We start from the raw sequence: 17621 nt of genomic DNA on the forward strand, positions 1-17621 counted from the left end.
TCTTGCGATCTATCAGTTTATTGCAGGAGGTGAGGAGCTGAGAGGCCTAACACAGGTTTGTGTGGCCCCAGGGCCACCACACTAGCCTGCCCTTTGGTCCTTCCTGTCCCCACAGAGGCCCCTACGAATCTCCTCCCCTCAGGGCGTCCCCTCCTGCAGCCCCCATTTCGTGTGCCTCCACCCCTCCACCTTCCCCTGCGTGCCACCCCCCAGTACAAGTGACCGGCCTTGTGCAAGTGCCCGTGGTTTAGAACAGAAGCATCTTCAAAATTCATCATCTGAGAGCGAATACTTGGGTCGAGAGCCGGCTGGGTCCCCTGCAGCGTGCATCCTTAGCCACTTGTGAACCCGCGTCTGGAGTGTGACCGGGGAGGGCTCTGCTCGTCCATGTCACCCAGCACTTGGAGCATGTACGTGCCGATGTAGATGAGCAACTGTCCGGTCACCTGGGCGGCGTGGGACAGGACCCGCAGCAGGCTCCTGCGACAAAGGGGACGGGGCACGGGTCAGGCTTGGAGCTCTGGGCCAGCGAGGGGCAGACAGTGCGGGCATCCTTCACCTCCCCCCAAACACCCGCTCAGAGCAGGCACCGCTCACTGAAGGAGCCACCCCCCAGCCCTCCAGGGCCTGCTACAGTGCACATGCTGAGGCACGAGGCCGAAGACCACCTTCCTTGTAGCCGCTTCCAAACGTGGCCTGTTGTTCAGGAACTAGGAAGCCCTGAGTAGGCTGACGGTGCTCTTCAGAGGCAGCTTGTACTCTGGCCACCGTGGGTGTTGGGGCTTGTTACTAAAATCAGGCAAGTCAGGTGTGAAGGGAGAAGCTGAAGGAGACGGATCCTGTGACCCAGTTTGCTTAGGGTGGCCGGGACATCCCATCTCGGCCCTGTTGTGGCCTCTACGCCTCAGGGCTGAGGCTGGCATTCCTGTTATTTCAGACTAAAAAAGTGGCTTTGACTCAAATTCTTACTCTCTACCGAGTCCAGAGTTAAAGGATTCCGTTCCAGTTTTAAAGACCTGTCATGTCACAAGGCCTGGGGGTCAGCTGTGCTGGTCAGGAGAGCCCCCTGGCCCTGGGATCCCACAACAGGACCCTGGTGTGAGGCCTTTGATGACTTCTGTGGCTGCTTGTGGTGCCACCAGATGTCAGATGGTAAGAATTAGTGACAAGAAGGCCGAATTTGCCTCTTAAAGATTTTGTTGAGGTGGGATTTTAGGTGAGGTTTACTTTCTTCATTATACTTTTCCAAGTTGTTAGAACTCTTCTGTCTCATTTTAGAAAACTAATCAATCAAGCTATTTTCTCCCATCTCAGCCAAAAGAGGAAGCTCCCCCGGGGGGTCAGGTGTTGAGATTTCAACACGGGCACAGTGACAATTGTCTATGAGTTGGCCATTCATGGTTCTGAGAGGGAAATGGAAGCCATTGAGAAGCCACTGCCTGAGCTCCCTCTGTGCCAGGGCCTGGGGCCCCATCAGAGGAGGCCAATCTCATTTCCAAAGCATTTCCTTCCAAAGCTGCTGTCAGCCGCTGCAACCTTTTTAGACCTTCTGTCTCTCCCCCCTCCATCCACCCCTCCACAGGAAATGGTTATTTAGAGGATCAATACGAATTTACTAGAGGATAGAAGTAGGTGTGTTTAGAGCCTATGCAATAAAGCACTTAGGAGCAACCTTCTCTTTTAAAAGATGATGAAACCAAGTCTCAGAGACATTAAGCAACCTGTTGAAGGTTACACAGCTGGCTGCTCAGAGGCAAAGCTGGGTGGGACCATGGATGTCCCTCTCAGTCCAGGCCTCAGGGCAGGTGTCCAGCCTGGTTACAACCACAGACTATTCCTGGTGAACATACAGAATTTGTTCAGAAAGGTGCGGGTATGGATTGGGGATCTGTCTTGTACAGGCTCCCGCATCTGCCAGACTGGCCTCAGCCTGTGGGGCGACAGTGCCCTTGCCAGGGCATGTGGGTATGTGGAAAAGGCACAGGCCCATGCCACCTTGCTGCTAGGTTCAAGTTAGCAGTAATACAGAAGATACCAAAGAGCATTCCTCCGGGGTTTGTGGCTACTCTGTGCAAACCGGGTCAGAATCGCCATGGCTCCGTTTTAGCTGCCATTGCTTAGAATAAAGGTTTTAAAGTGCACAGCCCTAGTTTTTAAAAGAAATTTGGTTCCTTTTCATATTTATTATTTAGTTTTTGATTCCATTTAGTATTTAATGGTCCCTGAAGAAAAAAATGTATATACACCTTGGCTCAAGACTCTCTGTTTTCTGACGTAAGTCTGGGTGTAAGAGGAAAAGTACCGTATGACATCGTGAATTCGTGAACGCCAGCAGCTACCAGGCAGGTCAGGGCCCCCGGGGGGCTGGGCTTGGCAGTGCAAAGCAGCAGGCTGGGGATGGCCCAGGCGCGGTTTCCAGAACCCAGTTGACCCCCATGTCTGTTACCTCAGCAGGGCTTTGACTCCCGTGCACCGGATGTCGTAGGACACCGAATACATCTCATACATGGTGGCCTTCACGTTGAGGCAGCCAATGACATCCTTGGGATTCAGCTTGTACAAGTCGAAGGTGACTCTCGCTATTCCTGATTTCTTTGGTTGCTGGCGGGCTGGGACGTGGTTACCACCCTAGAACCATGGAGGGAGGAAGAGACTTAAGGAGCATGGCTATGACGTGCAAATTGTGTAATTCTGGGTTTTTGCTAGTTTTGACTCTGTTGGTTTAAAACCTGCTAGTGACTGAGCTGCTAATTACCTAAGGCATGGTTTCAGCCCATCAATGTGCTCATACTGCTATCACGTCCAAACCCATTAGAAAGTATCCTTCCCTAAGCTACTTTCAGTTCAGTGACGTGGGATGAGTGCGGTGTGGCTCCGGGGCTGGACTGTAGGGGTTCAGTAGATGGTTGTGTTTGGTGGACACGGACAGTCTCAGGACTGTAGCACCGTTGGCTTAAAGAGGAGCAGGGAGCACTATTTCCACTTTACAAGAGGCTGCCGGGAAGAAAGTTTCAGAATCAAGTGGCTGAAGAAAGGGGCAGGGTGAGAACTTCCCAGGGCTTCCTGTGTTTTCTAGTCACCACCCTGGATGGAAACAGACCTCCTGGGGACATGGGTTACAATCGCCCCGCTAGGTCCTCCTGAAACATCAGTAGAGCCTTTAGGTCAGGGGAGAAAGCCAGAGACCTCTGTCAATCCCCAGGTTTATAAAGAGCACGGTAGCGTTCTCCCCATAGAAAGCTTTGCAGAGAGCAAGAAGAGAAAGAAGCCATGCCAAGGTACAAATGCCAGCCCAGGGGCGACTCTCCCTACAGGCTTGCTTCACACACCAATCTTGTAGTATTCAAATTTACACAATCAGTACAGTTACTACGTCTCCGGAACCTTTGGCATTGGGGGCAGTTGAGGCTATAAATGTTAAGTTCATCAATGCCAATAATCAACTATATGTGAAGTTAAAACATAAATTCCCCTAAAAGTGTCCAAATGCTTCTTGGTGGAGCCACCCTTCTCTCCTCCCGCACAGACAGGAGATATTGACGGTAAAACCCATTGTTTAACACACAAGGGTTTCTGCTGCCCCTTTAGGGGGTGCTTTCCAGCAGTTAGGAAACATCATTTTTAAATATTAGATTACAGGGGCGCCTGGGTGGCTCAGTCGGTTGGGCATCCAACTCTTGATTTCAGCTCAGGTCATGATCCCAGGGCTGTGGGATCGAGCCCCTGCATCAGGCTCTGCATTGAGTGTGGAACCTGCTTAAGATTCTCTCTCTCCCTTTGCCCCTCCTCTGCTCATGCACTGGCTCTCTCTCTGATAAAAAATGATAATAAAAGTAAAAATTAAGATTACAGAATAAAAAGGGGGAATTTTACCTGTAATCCTCCCACTGTTCTTTCTCACCGCCTTGTACTCCTTTCTGACATATGGAAGCTTTTATCTTATTCCCCCTAAATGTCTTCCTTAAGTCTGGTCTTAAATCAAAACCCAGCCCTCACAAAGCTAATCTGCTGGTGACCTGGATTTCTCTAACTCGCTGGCTCAAGAAGAAGAAATGATTGCCCCCCTGCCTCACCCTGAAAGGGTTCCAGGGTGCTGCTTCCTCACAGGCCTCAGAGGCACTCAGACTGAAGATGCAGGGGGTCCTCTGGTGACTAGTTCTTGGCTGGATGTTCTCGTCCGAGTCAAACAAAATTGGCCTCAAACTTAGTGGTTTGAAATAACAGAGACTTAGACCCTTACATTCTGGAGGTTGGCAGTTCACAACCAGCCGCCAAGTATGGTTCCTTCCGGAGGCTGCCGGGAACACATGGCCCCCTCACCTTCTCCAGCTTCTGGAGGAGCCCTCATTCCTCAGCTTCTCACATCTCCCCTCCTCTTTCTCTGCTTCTGGCCTTCACTCTGACCCTCCTCTCCCTCTGTGAAGACCCCAGGGTGATACTGGTCCCTGGGTTATCTGGGACCGTCTCCCTGGCTCAAGATCCTTAACTTAATCATACCTGCTAGATCCATTTGCTAAGTAACACCTCCCTGGACTCCAGGGATTAGGATGTGGACCTCTTTGGGGGCTATTATACTGCCCAAAACATATTTCTCAAACAAAAAGTAGTCCAGCTCAAGATTGCCTTTTAAAAGATTTGTCTAATGGAGCCTGGGTGGCTCGGTTGGTTGAGCAACTTGACTCGATTTCAGCTCAGGTCATGATCTCACGGTCATGAGATTGAGCCCTGCATCAGGCTCCTCACTGAACACAGATCTTACTTAAGATTCAATCTCTTTCCTTCTGCCCTTCCCCCACTCTTGCTTGCTCTCTCTCAAAAAAAAAAAAAGCTAAAATTAAAGTAAATAAATAAATAAATAATTGATTTGTCTAATTCACCGCATGCTCTTCTAATCTACTGGCATGATCTCCTCACCTGCTTCAGAGATACTATGTTTTAAATTTTATGTTTTTTATAATTGGTCTGTAGTCTTTTTTCCAGTTGGAAAAATGATGAAATATTTGATACGGATATTAGTACACATACTGATGTGTATGTATCATGGGTAGATGATGGGTATACTCACCACTCCAGATAAAATGTTGGCAACCTGTTATCACCCATAAGCCTCTCCCCAGTTATATTCTTCCACCTCCCCTCAAGAGGAGACCATCTAAGTTGTGAATCACTCCCTTTTATTTTTAGCACACATGAGTCTCAAACATCATATTGCTAATTTTGTACATTTTCGGATTATCTATAATTGGTTAAATGTGGAGATTCCCAAAATGTACGTTGGAGACACCTGAGGTCCAGAGACCCTTTCAGGGGGCTGAGAGATCAAAACTATTTTCATAATAAACACCAAGGTGAAATTTGCCTTTTTTGTTCTCCTTCTCTCATGAGTGGAGGAATTTTCTACTACCCAGCTGAGAAACCTGCGTCACTCAATGAAATCAACATTTTCTAAAGAACCGATGCATGAGGTTATAAAATCATCCCTGGGAAAACAATCCAGCCAAAGCACAAGATAAACCAATGATTCGGATTCCACACTGCAGCAGCCTTTAGGAAAAGACCACTTAATGGATTTTGGTGTCATATCAAAGAAGAATATCCTCAATGATCTGAAAAGACTATTAAAATGCTCTCCCTTTTCTAACTACATATCTGTGGGAGGTCCCATTTTCTTCCCAAAACAATGTATTACAACAGATTGAATATAGAAGCAGATATGAAAATGTAGCCATCTTCTATTTGGTTAGGCATTAAAAAGATTTGCAAAAATGTAAAAAGATGTCACTTATTAAATATTTTTGTTTTGGAAAATAGTTATTTTTTTATAAAAATATATAATCTAAGTTAATCAGTACTGGGTTATTATTTTTAGTAATTTAATTTTCAAATTTACATTTAATTAAATTTAATTTTAAAATTAAAATTAATTTTAATTTAAAATACCTATTTACAATTTTCTCAGCTTTAATTTCAAATATAAGTAATATCTATATAGCTTATAGTTTCTTAAAAAAATTTTTTTAATGTTTATTTAGTTTTAAGAGAGAGAGAGGGAGAGAGAGAGAGAGGGAAACAGTGTGAGTGGGGGAGGGACAGAGAAAGAGGGACACACAGAATCTGAAACAGGCTCCAGGCTCTGAGTTGTCAGCACAGAGCCCGATGTGGGGCTCAAACTCACGAGCCATGAGATCATGACCTGAGCCAAAGTCAGACTTAACCAACTGAGCCACCCAGGCACCCCTATAGCTTATAGTTTCTTAACTTTGGCACTTTGGCATTTGGGGCCAGATAACTCTTTGTCACAGGGGCCGTCCTGTGCCTTGTAGAATAGTTCATAGTATCGTGATCTCCACCCACTAGATGCCACCAGTACCCCTTTCATCCCAGTTGTAGCAACCAAAAATGTCTTCAGACAAGGGGTACGATCGCTCCCAGCTGAGAACCTCTGATTGATGGATATCTATAGACTCCACTGAAATCCACATAAACAAAAGCTATTTGGGGTCCTCATTAATTTTTAGGAGTGTAAAGGGGTCCTGAGGTCAAAAAGTTTGAAGATTACTTGCTTAATGGGTTATCCTGTGATGTTTTCATTCAACAGAGTTGATGAGATTTATTCATATAGATCCCTGTAGCTGTACTTCATGCATTTTCACAGCCGAAGCATATTCCATTCAATGGATAGTCACCTGTGTATTTATTTACATGTATTTATGTAGAAGCACATGGCTGGGTGTCTGTGTGCTGACTGTACGTCTAGGAGAGGGCTTGTCAGGTCATAGGTGGTGCTTCAATTCTATGGGATAAAGGTAAACTGTTTTAAACAGCTGCTGGTGAGAGTGTAAGAGTTCATTGTTCCATATCTTAAAAAATGGAAAACCCTAATAATACCAAATTTAATCGTGTAAAAGAGTATCTTATTGTGGTTTTAACTTATGTTTTCCTAATCACCAGTGAGGTTGAAAATTTTTTACTATGTTTTACTGTCCATTCTTCAGATACCAGTTCATGTTTTTTTGCCCATTTTCCATTAGAGTGTCCATTGTTTCCATAATTGATTTCTGTGAGTTCCCCAAATTTATCAAATACTAATCTTTTGTTGGGTTATGTTGAAAACACCTTCTGCTCACTTGTGGCTTATTATTTTACATACTTTATTGTATCGTTTGATGAACAAAACTCTTAATGGAGTTGTAATTGTCATTTAAAAAATGGTTTATGGAGGGGTGCCTGGCTGGCTCAGTCAGCATGTGACCCTTGATCTCAGGGTCTTGAGTTCAAGTCCCATGTTGGGTGCGGAGCCTACTAAAAAGAAAAACACAACAACAGCTAAAAAATGGTTTATGTACAGCCTTGTTTAAAACAACAGCAACAACAAAAACATTACACCCTAAGGATGTCAAACATATATTAGACCTTCTCAGTCATGTCTCCAGCTTCCTTTGTGTTTTCTACCTCTACCTTCTTGTGCTACATGATGGGAACCTTCTTGAGACAGGTCTTCCAGGTTTTTTCTTATTATCTTCAGTGATGCCTGTCTCTGTTTAATTGTTGTGTTTTTCGCTTCCAGAAATTCTATTTGGTTCTTTCAAGTCTACCTTGTCCTTTGGATTACCTCTCATCCCTTCTTAGTTTTGATTACTCTTTGAACATTTTAAATACACTTATTTTATACTCTGTATCCAATGATTCCAACATCTGAGGTCTTTGGAGGCCTGACTTTATTATTTCTGCTTACTCTCATTTATAGTGCTTTAAGTCCTTATGTTTTGTGATTTGATTCATTCTGAACCTATTTCTCCTGCTGGTTATGTGGGGGCATGGTCAACCCTGGGTCACTGGGGCTGGAGGGAGGGACCAGGTGAGCAAAAACTCAATGAATAAACTCCTTCCACTGATGCCTCCCTTCCTGGGGCTCTGGAAACTAAAAGCTCTCTTGGGTATTTTTGGAATCAGCAGTCCCTAAAACCTCATGAGGGCAGCTGGTGGCCACAGATTCTTGGGAGAGACCTTTAAGATTCTTCTGCTTTATGTGGGCATCTAAAATCTGGCCCCTTACCTTGTGTCAGCCCAAGACTTTGTCTCCTGTCCTGCCAGCACCTGTCAAAACTGCAGCCCAAAGTCACTGAAGTCAGTGGATGGCCATGAGTGAGGTGCTCAGGGGTAAGACATCACTTCTCTAGATTCTGGCTCCCATAAAAGTTTTGGCCTCTGAAGATTTTCCTTTCTGGAAGGTCAGTTAGGCATATAAAATACGTGTTAAATTTTTGCTTTACTTTTTTAGGTGTTTTATAGTGGGAAGGTTTTCCAAGATATGTATATAATCTGTAGTTTTCCTGGACATAGAAGTCTTTATTCCATCTCTTTACCTTTCTTCTTTTTTGGTTTTTTATTTTATTTTATTTTATTTTATTTTATTTTATTTATTTTTAATGTTTATTTATTTATTTTTTGAGAGAGAGTGCAAGCAGGGAGGGAGAGAGAGAACCCCAAAGCAGGGTCCACACTGGCAGCGCAGAGCCCAATGTGGGGCTCAATCCCACGAACAAAGAGATCATGACCTGAGCTGCATGCTCTACTGACTGAGCCAGCCAGGCACCCCTCTGTTTACCTTTCTAAATCACTGTACATTCACACACACACACACACACACACACACACACACACACACGTACCTAATTTCACTGGCTGTGTTAGCTTGCTGGCCTCCTGAGGACAGAGACAGTGAATGGTCACCAGGTCAATCTGTGTGCTTTAAAAGGACCCATAGCTACTTACTGGCCTAAACCTGTTTCCCAGAACTGCTTGCTTTAAGTCCTATAGCCCAGGTTCACTAAGATGCTAAGTTCCCTAGAAACACATTTAAGAATCCTGTTGAGGGTAGCAGATCCAATTATTAGGTGAATATGAAGTTCATATTCAGAAAGAGGACAAGTCAACACCAAAGTAGGGAATGCACTTTCGTGGGTAAAAAAGTCTGCCCGGTAGCCGTTTGGACAAGTGTTTTTGCTTACCGGTGTCCACCTCTGCCCTTTCTCCAAGATCATGAAATGTGTGTTGTCTCCTAAGGTCTGAAAGAACTCTTCCGTATCCACCACGGTTCCGTCTTCCTCCAGCACCAAAGTGACCAGTCCGCTGGTGATAACTAAGGCATCCAGGGTCTAGATTGACAACACATCAGAGACATGGAATAAAGGAAGAGATTCCATTTTGACCACTCAAAGCCATTGACTAAGTTATAGATTCAGAAGTGATCTGATTTTGCTAAAACTTCAATGATAAAGATCTACCTTCATTGGCATCTCGGACTCAGTCTTGGCTTGGAAAAAGAAAAGATTTTTAATGGACCGATCTTCTTCAGAGATCTCAAGGACATGAAATTAATGAAGACACCGAATCAAATTTAGAGTTTCTATAATTACTCACTTATTTTGCCAAATAAAATGAAGAATGCAACAGAATGATATTTAACGAGCCTTAGGCTCACATCAACGTATCTGACCCTCTCTTGCTTCAGGGTCTGCATGTTGGATGTTCATTTCTTCTTTCCATAGGTGTCTCTGTCTGGGTTATGCTTCCATAACCTGACTCCACAGACTCCAGAGAGTCTGTGATTCTTCCTTATTTGGTGATCTAGGACACTGTTTTAGATTAAGGACTATTTTTCTCCAGGCTTTATAACCAAAAACAGATTTCCAAAGGCTGCTGCTTCCCTGTATTCTCCCTTGTCAAAGAAGAAAGGCTGTATTATCAATTGATGACTGTTTTTAAGGCTTTTGTGTCTGTAGCTAAATCTTTTATGGTACAGAGATGTAATAATGTTCCCTTTCATTCTTTTCTTCTCCCCTCAGACTCTCCAAGGCCATGACAGTGGCATTTCTGTCTCTGCCCTGGTTTAGTATCTAGGCCCATAGTCCTGCATGCGGTCAGGGGCCCTCCTGTGAGGGATGGGAAAGCCCCGGGGTTCCTGGCACCTTGCTAAGAAGCTCCTTCAGACTGTTGGCCATCACCCCTCGCCGGCTGCTTCTGTCATGGTTGGAGACCCGGAAAGGGCGAGCTGAGTGCATGAGGGGGGTTAGCAGGACTTTCTTGGTCTGTGATCCCATAAATGTCAGGGGCCTGGAAATGGAGGAGAAAAGTAAAAAATATCTTTGACATTATCTTCAAAAAAGGAATCTTCAGAGAGAGGTTTGAAGTATACAAATTAAAACAGTTTTCATATTTGCATCTGAAAGAAAGAAAATCAGTAGTTGGGGATCATTGAAAATCCTGATATCCAAGAAACAAATAACACAAACAATTAAAAACCACAGCCATCATTATGCCTATTTTACTAGAACATTCAAAGTCCTTGTAGTAAATATGTGAGAAAGAAGTGGTAAGAGCATCAAACTCAAAAAAGAAATAAGAATTCGATTTTGCAAACATGAGTTTTATAGCTGAAAAGTCTTTTTTTTTTTTTTTTTTTTTGCCTAACATTTATTTTTGAGAGAGAGCAACAGAGCACAAGCAGGGGAGGGGCAGAGAGAGAGGGAGACACAGAATCGGAAGCAGGCTCCAGGCTCTGAGCTGTCAGTACAGAGCCCGATGTGGGGCTCAAACTCACAAACTGTGAGATCATGACCTGAGCTGAAGTCGGACGTTTAACCGACTGAGCCACTCAGGCACCCCTATTGCTGAAAAGTCTTAAGAGGTTATGAATTAGCCAAGTAGAGTTAAAGAATTAGGTACACACACAAAAGTTACATATTGTAAAACTAAGCCAGGAATCGAAAATCCATATAGTGGTCACTAGGGCGATAAACTAACATTTAGAAATTAACTTAGAAAAGATGAGGAACAACAGAACACTATAATAATTGTTGTTGGAATAATGAGAAGGAAAGGAACTTTGGGCCATATGTCACATGACACTTTGGAGTAAATTCCACATTTAACAAAGAATTAATTCAAAGTTTCACTATTAAAAAAACTAACACAGGGGCTCTTGGGTGGCTCAGTTGGTTGAGCATCCAACTTCGGCTCAGGTCATGATCTCACAGTTTATGAGTTAGAGCCCTGCGTCAGGCTCTGTGCTGACAGCTCAGAGCCTGGAGCCTACTTCCGATTCTGTGTCTCCCTCTCTCTCTGCCCCTCCCTCATTTGTGCTCTGTCTCTGTCAAAAATAAACATAAAAAAATTATTAAAAAATAAAATAAACTGACACGGAGAGGGAAAATAACAAACAAAACCAAATCAAGACAATTTTCTGAGGGAGAAAACCTCCAACCTTTGGTTGTCAAATTATACATACATACATATTATATATGCATATATGTATATGTATATGTACATGTATATATACATATATGTATATTATATATACATATATAATATACATGTATATAATATGTATGTAAATATTTATTATACATTTATGTATATATATAAAATGGGGGATAAATGAGAAGCTTACTGCTTTAGTAGTTATTTAACTTTTTTAAGATTTCATTTTATTATTTTTTAAAATGTTTATTTATTTTTGAAAAAGAGTGTGAGCAGGGGAGGGACAGAGAGAAAGGAAGACAGAATCTGGAGCAGCCTCCAAGCTCTGAGCAAGCTGTCAGCACAGAGCCTGACACAGGGCTCGAACCCACAAACTGCGAGATCATGACCTGAGCCAAAGTCGGACATGTAACTGACTGAGCCACCCAGGCGCCCCATGGAGCATATGAGGCTTTTGATGCCAATTAAAGAAATGCAAAACCACCTTTGACACACCAGTGCATGCTTTCAAACACACATGCAAGAAGTGATTTAAAAATAACTCCATAAGGGGCAACAGATGTGCCTTGCTGGTGGCACTAGGAGCTGGTTCAGTCTCTTTGGAGAACAGTCTAGAAATGCGTAGTTTTCACCCAGGACGGTGGGCTTTTTAAATTTAGGGATATACCCGCAAAGAAATTATTGGAAAGAATATCAACATAAGTTATCAATAGTTCACGTGGCTCTCGCTTCATGTCAGGTGCTGTGAGAAGTGACACATGACCTCACTTAATCTCCCCCAGGCCCCGAGGGATGAGAGCCTACAGCTGCACTGGCCTCACACCTAAACAGTATCCTACCTACTGCAGGCACTCAAGTCGTTGTTGACGATCTGGACAAATACTTGGAGAGTGAGATTCAGAAGAATGAAATGAAGGGCCTTATTTTTAGGACAATCTTACAGAAGATACAAAGTGAGGACATCACTGATTTCTGACACATAAAATGGACCGTCTAGATTAACCCCATGAAGGCTAAAATTGTAGGGGCTTTTATACTTATCACCTAGGATTTAGCACTTTATTTTATACATATCCAAACACATATACCTACACACATACAGTCACACACATCCACACATACATATTGCCATTTATTTAGCTAAGCCTTATTTTCCCAACTAGATTGGAATTTCCTTCAGGGAAAAAGCTTCTTTGTTGTATCTCCCATAATGCCTAGATTAGTGCTAGGCAAATAGGTTTTCAATAGTATGTGGTCTAACTTGAAGTTCTACAAATGGACATAAGTGAAAATTCAATGATCTAGCAAGTAATTTTCTATATGAGAAACTGATAGTGTAGTAATGAACCGGCTCTCAAAAACCATCAGGTTAAGTTCATGCTCATAGCATGACCAGCCAGTTTCAGTGAGTATCTACATATTATCCTTGGCAAAAAAAAAAAAAAAAAAAGGGGGGCATTCTAGGAATCAGACCCAGATTGTTAGCACAGGTTTGGTCTGAAGTGTATTCAGCTAGCATCATATTAGTGCTTCCTAACTGCTTGCATCCAAGCACTTGCTATGGCCAGCTTATGCTAACTTTTTACACATACTAACTAATTATCATCACAACTTTACAAGGAAAGTATTACCCCATTTCCCAGATGGGAAAAACCGAGGCTCAGAGTGGTTTCTCAAGGTCACTCAATTAACAAGGAAACGAAGTAGGACATAATTATCTCTGGACTTCTAACCTCAAGCAATAAACATCACTTAATCATCAGTCTGGGGCTGCTCTGGTTGAAAGGACCACAGTGGTCTCGGTGAACACCAACAGCTCCTTTCCCTTCTAGGCCGCCAGAGTCACTGCGTTATTTGTTCCTAGAGGGGCAACGGCAAGGGGATTGTGGCAGGTCACTGGCCTCTGATGCAGGCTCCCCATTAGATTGATCAGAGAGCCACCAGATGAATCCAAGCCTTGAACTGACACAGCGGTGGGGCTGGCACACAGCCTCTGAACTTTTGCCCTGATTACAAGGAGTTACACCAGGTTCCTCGGTTACACAACCTGACGGACAAGATGCCCACGTTCTGCTGAGCTGGTGCTACAGAGCCCCCTGCTCACAGTCCTGTCTCTGGTGATCTGGTAGATGGGGCAATGAGGATTTTACCTAAGATGCTTTACACTGAGAATTGGCTTTGTTGGCAACCTAATCATGGCACCTGAAACTTAAACTCGACGGTGAAGTCCGTATGAGGAGGAGAGAGAGACTAGTTCTATTCTATGCCAGACCCGTGCGCATTAGTGCATTACCTAATACCTTGACAAGACAGGCACGTCAGATGAATAAAAGTGAGGCTCGGGAAGTTAAGAAATGAATAAGGTCAGAGTTAGCAAGAGCTAGAACAGGGGTTTGAACCCAGCTCCCACTTTCACGCCACGGTGCCTGCCCTACAAGGTGAAAAGCCTCCTATGATGCAGAGGAGCCCCGGACCCTCACCAGCATGAGCCTCTCTTCCCCCTGCAAAGCAAGAGCTCCTTGCCGTTGTCCTCGAGCCCTTCTAGAATCTGTACTCACTGAGGCCAGGGTCTGTCTGTACATTTTTTACTTCCCCACAGCACCTAGCCTGCCATTGGCACGCGATCCATTCACTGAGTAAAAGACAGGCTAGGACAAAAATCTGAGAAATGGGAGAACAAAGTTCATGTGCTGGAATCTTAGGTCCAGGTGCTAGAGGCCAATGACACACCCTGTGGGCATGAACAGCTTTGACCTAGTTAGTTGTGGTCCTGTACCTCCTCATTGGATGCAAACGATCACGCCTCAGTAAGCACCAGTGTTCCAGTTACGTACTACAGTTGATTACAGTTGATTATACAAAGTCCTTATTGTCTTTAAGTTCTGGACTAGATAAGTGCTGGCAGTCATTTCTGGTCCTCTCCCCACGCTGCCCTCAGGACAGCCATCCTCAATAAAAAAAGATACGCACCATATTGTTCTTCTTACCCATTATGTTTCCTTAACCGGGCACTGGGTCATTGTTGGAGAAAAGGCTTACGGAGCACACCTAAAAAAAAAATCCTTGAAGACAAGAAAATTAAATCCTGCCGTTCTAGGAAGAGGATGAGTGATCTGACGTGTCAAATTATACAAGATCCAGGCTATCTTATAGATAATATAAAAAGGAGTTAAATGAAATTTTATGTACATGAAACCTATTTAACAACTATTATAGCAGTATTTACTTTTTTTTAAAATATTTTTTTATTTTTGAGAGACAGAGCATGACAGGGGAGGGACAGAGAGAGAGGAGACACAGAATCTGAAGCAGGCTCCAGGCTCCGAGCTGGCAGCACAGAGCCTGACGCGGGGCTCGAACTCACAAACCGCGAGCTCATGACCTGAGCCAAGGTCAGACGCTTAACGACTGAGCCACCCAGGCGCCCCCAGGAATATTTACTTTGCTCCAGCTAAAGGAGCAGCAAAGCAACTAGCTAGCTAAATGAAGAAAGCAAGGTATTGATCCAACCCACTCCTGGTCCTCTTAATAGGATATTTTATGTCACTGGCTATTAGTGCAAGATCTAAAATGTCTTGCTCTCCTCCCCTCAATATTTTAATATATCAAAGTTGAGACAGGAGATCGGAGAAGCCTTAGCACACACTGGTCACCCTCCCATCCTGGGAAAGTGCAGACAACCATACAAGCAGGAAGGAAATAGCTCACTAAAAGGAAAAGAAAAACCAGGAAACAGGTTGTTCAAGGAAACATTGTTTCGGGGAAACCGAGACAAAAAGAGTAGTCAGGCTTCATAGAATATTCTTAAAAACTGTGAAGAGGCATATCTCCCAGAAGTGAGGGAAACAGAGAAGCCTTTGTATTTTTCCCCAAGTGAACTGAGAAGTCTCGACTTAGCAAAGTGTAGCAAATAAAGCAACAGGCCACAGACTGACGGCAGAGGTGAACTTCACTCCAGTAAAAGGAAGCTAGCCTCCATGAGTCATAAACAAGCATGTTTTTATGCCACTGTATGGACCGATGTTTATTCCAGAAGTGGAATAAGAAGGAAAAGGGCAGGCCTGGGAACAAAGCCTCCCCCAGAGAGAAATACTTTGGGGTCAGCAGCGATGAGGTGGCTCCGTGAGGCCCTGTAAGGTACTGCCCCCGGGGAACATTCAGAGAGAAGGGCCCCTCATTTCCTTGTTAGGTAGAAAGGAGGAACCCATGTGAGAGAACGCGCACAAGCAGGTATGACAAGCCAACCACCCACTACTACCAAAGCCTAGGGACAAGGAGCACCTTAAGAAGGGAAGTGGTGATGTCAAATACAACAATGCAGAGAAACAGACGGGACTGAAAACAGACGGGACTGAAAAGAGACGGGACCCATCCGGCCTGGCTGGGTCTCAGTGAGCGGTCAGGACGGTGCACGGTCTAACCCACTGGCAGAAGCTGGAGAAGCGTCAGCCTCAGTGATGCCTCCTCCTTCCCCAGCAGTGCGGGAGCCACGTTACGGGCTACACACATTGGGATGTCTGCCCCACAGCGACGGCAGCTGGCTCACATCTGTGCCTTGACCAGCCTAGAGAAATGCTTGATGTAGTAAGAGTATTTTCAGTATATGACCATGAAGTCTTTGAACACTTGGAAATGTTATTAAAATAACAGTTTAGACCCAGGAGGGAGTAAGCATCAGTAACCTGGGAGATTTACTTGTAGAAAATGCAGTTCCTTGCTTATAACAAAAAGACAGTGGTAAAATGTGTACTGAAATGCCAGCTATACAAAACCTAGAGTTCCTGGTTCAAGGAAAGGAAAGATGTACCAAATGGCAACAAAAACAGCAATTTTGCACACAGTATAATACATATCAGCTCTGTAACAACTTCAAGGTCGGCATGAACGTTAGCACGGACAGACACAATGGCTGAGTGGCTTTGCCTATGACAACACACACTGGTATGGACATCCTTGACGTCTGGAGCTCTGCTGAGGGACCTCAGGCAGCTTTCGCCCTGACTAAGGCCTTGAGGGATCACAGACGATTAACAAACTAATGACTAGTTTAAGACTTTAGGATTGCTGACCTTAAAACACGATGTATATGTGGATGAAGTTTTTTCTTTGGCAAAATGCAATCCTCCACTAATAAAAGAGTTAAGGCCAGCTAGTTTAAATTAAGGAACACGGAGGAGGCAGAAGTCCAGCAAGACTGTAACTAACAAACATGGCCTTTACCCTGTCTGTGGCTCACGTGGGTCTTCAGCCTTGACACAGTTCTAAAGAAGGGCAGGGAAGGACAGGGTTTTCCTTTCAACGAGTAATATGGATCCTTTTTCTTCCAGTTTCATTTGGAAGCAGGTAGATTCTTGAAAGAACTGCACTGTGTGTCCCTGACAGTCACTCACGTTTAGAGTTTGCCAAGCTCAGAAGTAGTGTGTCTTTGAGTAGACATTTCCTTACGTTTTGACTTGCCCACATTTCACAAGCAAGTCACTTTCATACACACTTGACCCAGTGTAAACCTTACACAGATGCACTTTGGATTTCGGTATCCTGTTACAGGGATCAGGTGGAAGGGCAGGGTCAGCCTTAATTCTGAAGGCTCTGCCTCCTCCTTCTCCTCCAGGCAATACCAGCCAGGAATCAAGGGGGCCTTCTTAGCAGTCCTTAAATCAGCCTGCCACCTCCTCAGGGTTCACAGAAGTGGCTGAGTGGGTATATTTGTATATTTGAGGGGGAGAAGTGTGCAGGATTGATTCTAAACTGCTAATAATTGTTACCCCCTGGGAGTGGGATTGGGGGGGGCGGGGGCGGGGGGAGAACAACAAGGAAACCCAGGGCTCACCTTCATGCTGACATGAGTTAGGGAAGATGCAGGAAACAAGTCTGTTTCCCACCTTTCCTGGTTCCTTACTACTTGACTTCATTGTTTTTGTTTTTTAAAGTGAAAGCCCAGTGCTGTTCAGACAGACCGCCTTTACATTTTGGAAGCTTTCTTTTCTTTTCTTTCTTTCTTTCTTTCTTTCTTTCTTTCTTTCTTTCTTTCTTTCTTTCTTTCTTTCTTTAACGTTTATGTATTTTTGAGACAGAGAGAGACAGAGCATGAACGGGGGTGGGTCAGAGAGAGAGGGAGACAGAATCTGAAACAGGCTCCAGGCTCTGAGCTGTCAGTACAGAGCCCCACACGGGGCTCAAACTCACAGACCGCGAGATCATGACCTGAGCCAAAGTCTGACGCTTATCCGACTGAGCCACCCAGGCGCCCCTGGAAGCTCTTTTTCTAACCTTGAGGGTTGCCCACGGCAAGTTCAGCTCCATAGATCGCACTAGTTTGTAAAGTGATTCTCCCTCCCCACCTTGCCCCTTCAACCCAC

The 17621-nt window shown here is 44.3% G+C and overlaps 1 protein-coding gene across 6 annotated transcripts in view; it reads right to left on the bottom strand.

The window, feature by feature from the left end:
* Window positions 1–17621, bottom strand: part of CIDEA (cell death inducing DFFA like effector a) — a 19035-nt gene continuing 1414 nt past the window's right edge. For 4 of the 6 annotated variants that reach the window (XM_023241735.2, XM_003995005.6, XM_011287934.4 and 1 more), the window contains exons 2-5: window positions 9972–10116; window positions 9012–9158; window positions 2447–2628; window positions 1–480 (exon numbers count right to left, since the gene is read on the bottom strand). In XM_023241735.2, the coding sequence (XP_023097503.1) occupies window positions 333–480; window positions 2447–2628; window positions 9012–9158; window positions 9972–10116 (622 nt within the window). In that variant the 3' untranslated portion in view covers window positions 1–332. Of the gene's footprint in view, window positions 481–2446; window positions 2629–9011; window positions 9159–9971; window positions 10117–14249; window positions 14319–17621 lie in introns of those variants that run through there. The other 2 variants (XM_011287935.4, XM_045042039.1) reach the window with 2 other exon arrangements.

The sequence above is a fragment of the Felis catus genome, chromosome D3 (genome assembly GCF_018350175.1).
Source record: "Felis catus isolate Fca126 chromosome D3, F.catus_Fca126_mat1.0, whole genome shotgun sequence".
Lineage (NCBI taxonomy): Eukaryota > Metazoa > Chordata > Mammalia > Carnivora > Felidae > Felis > Felis catus.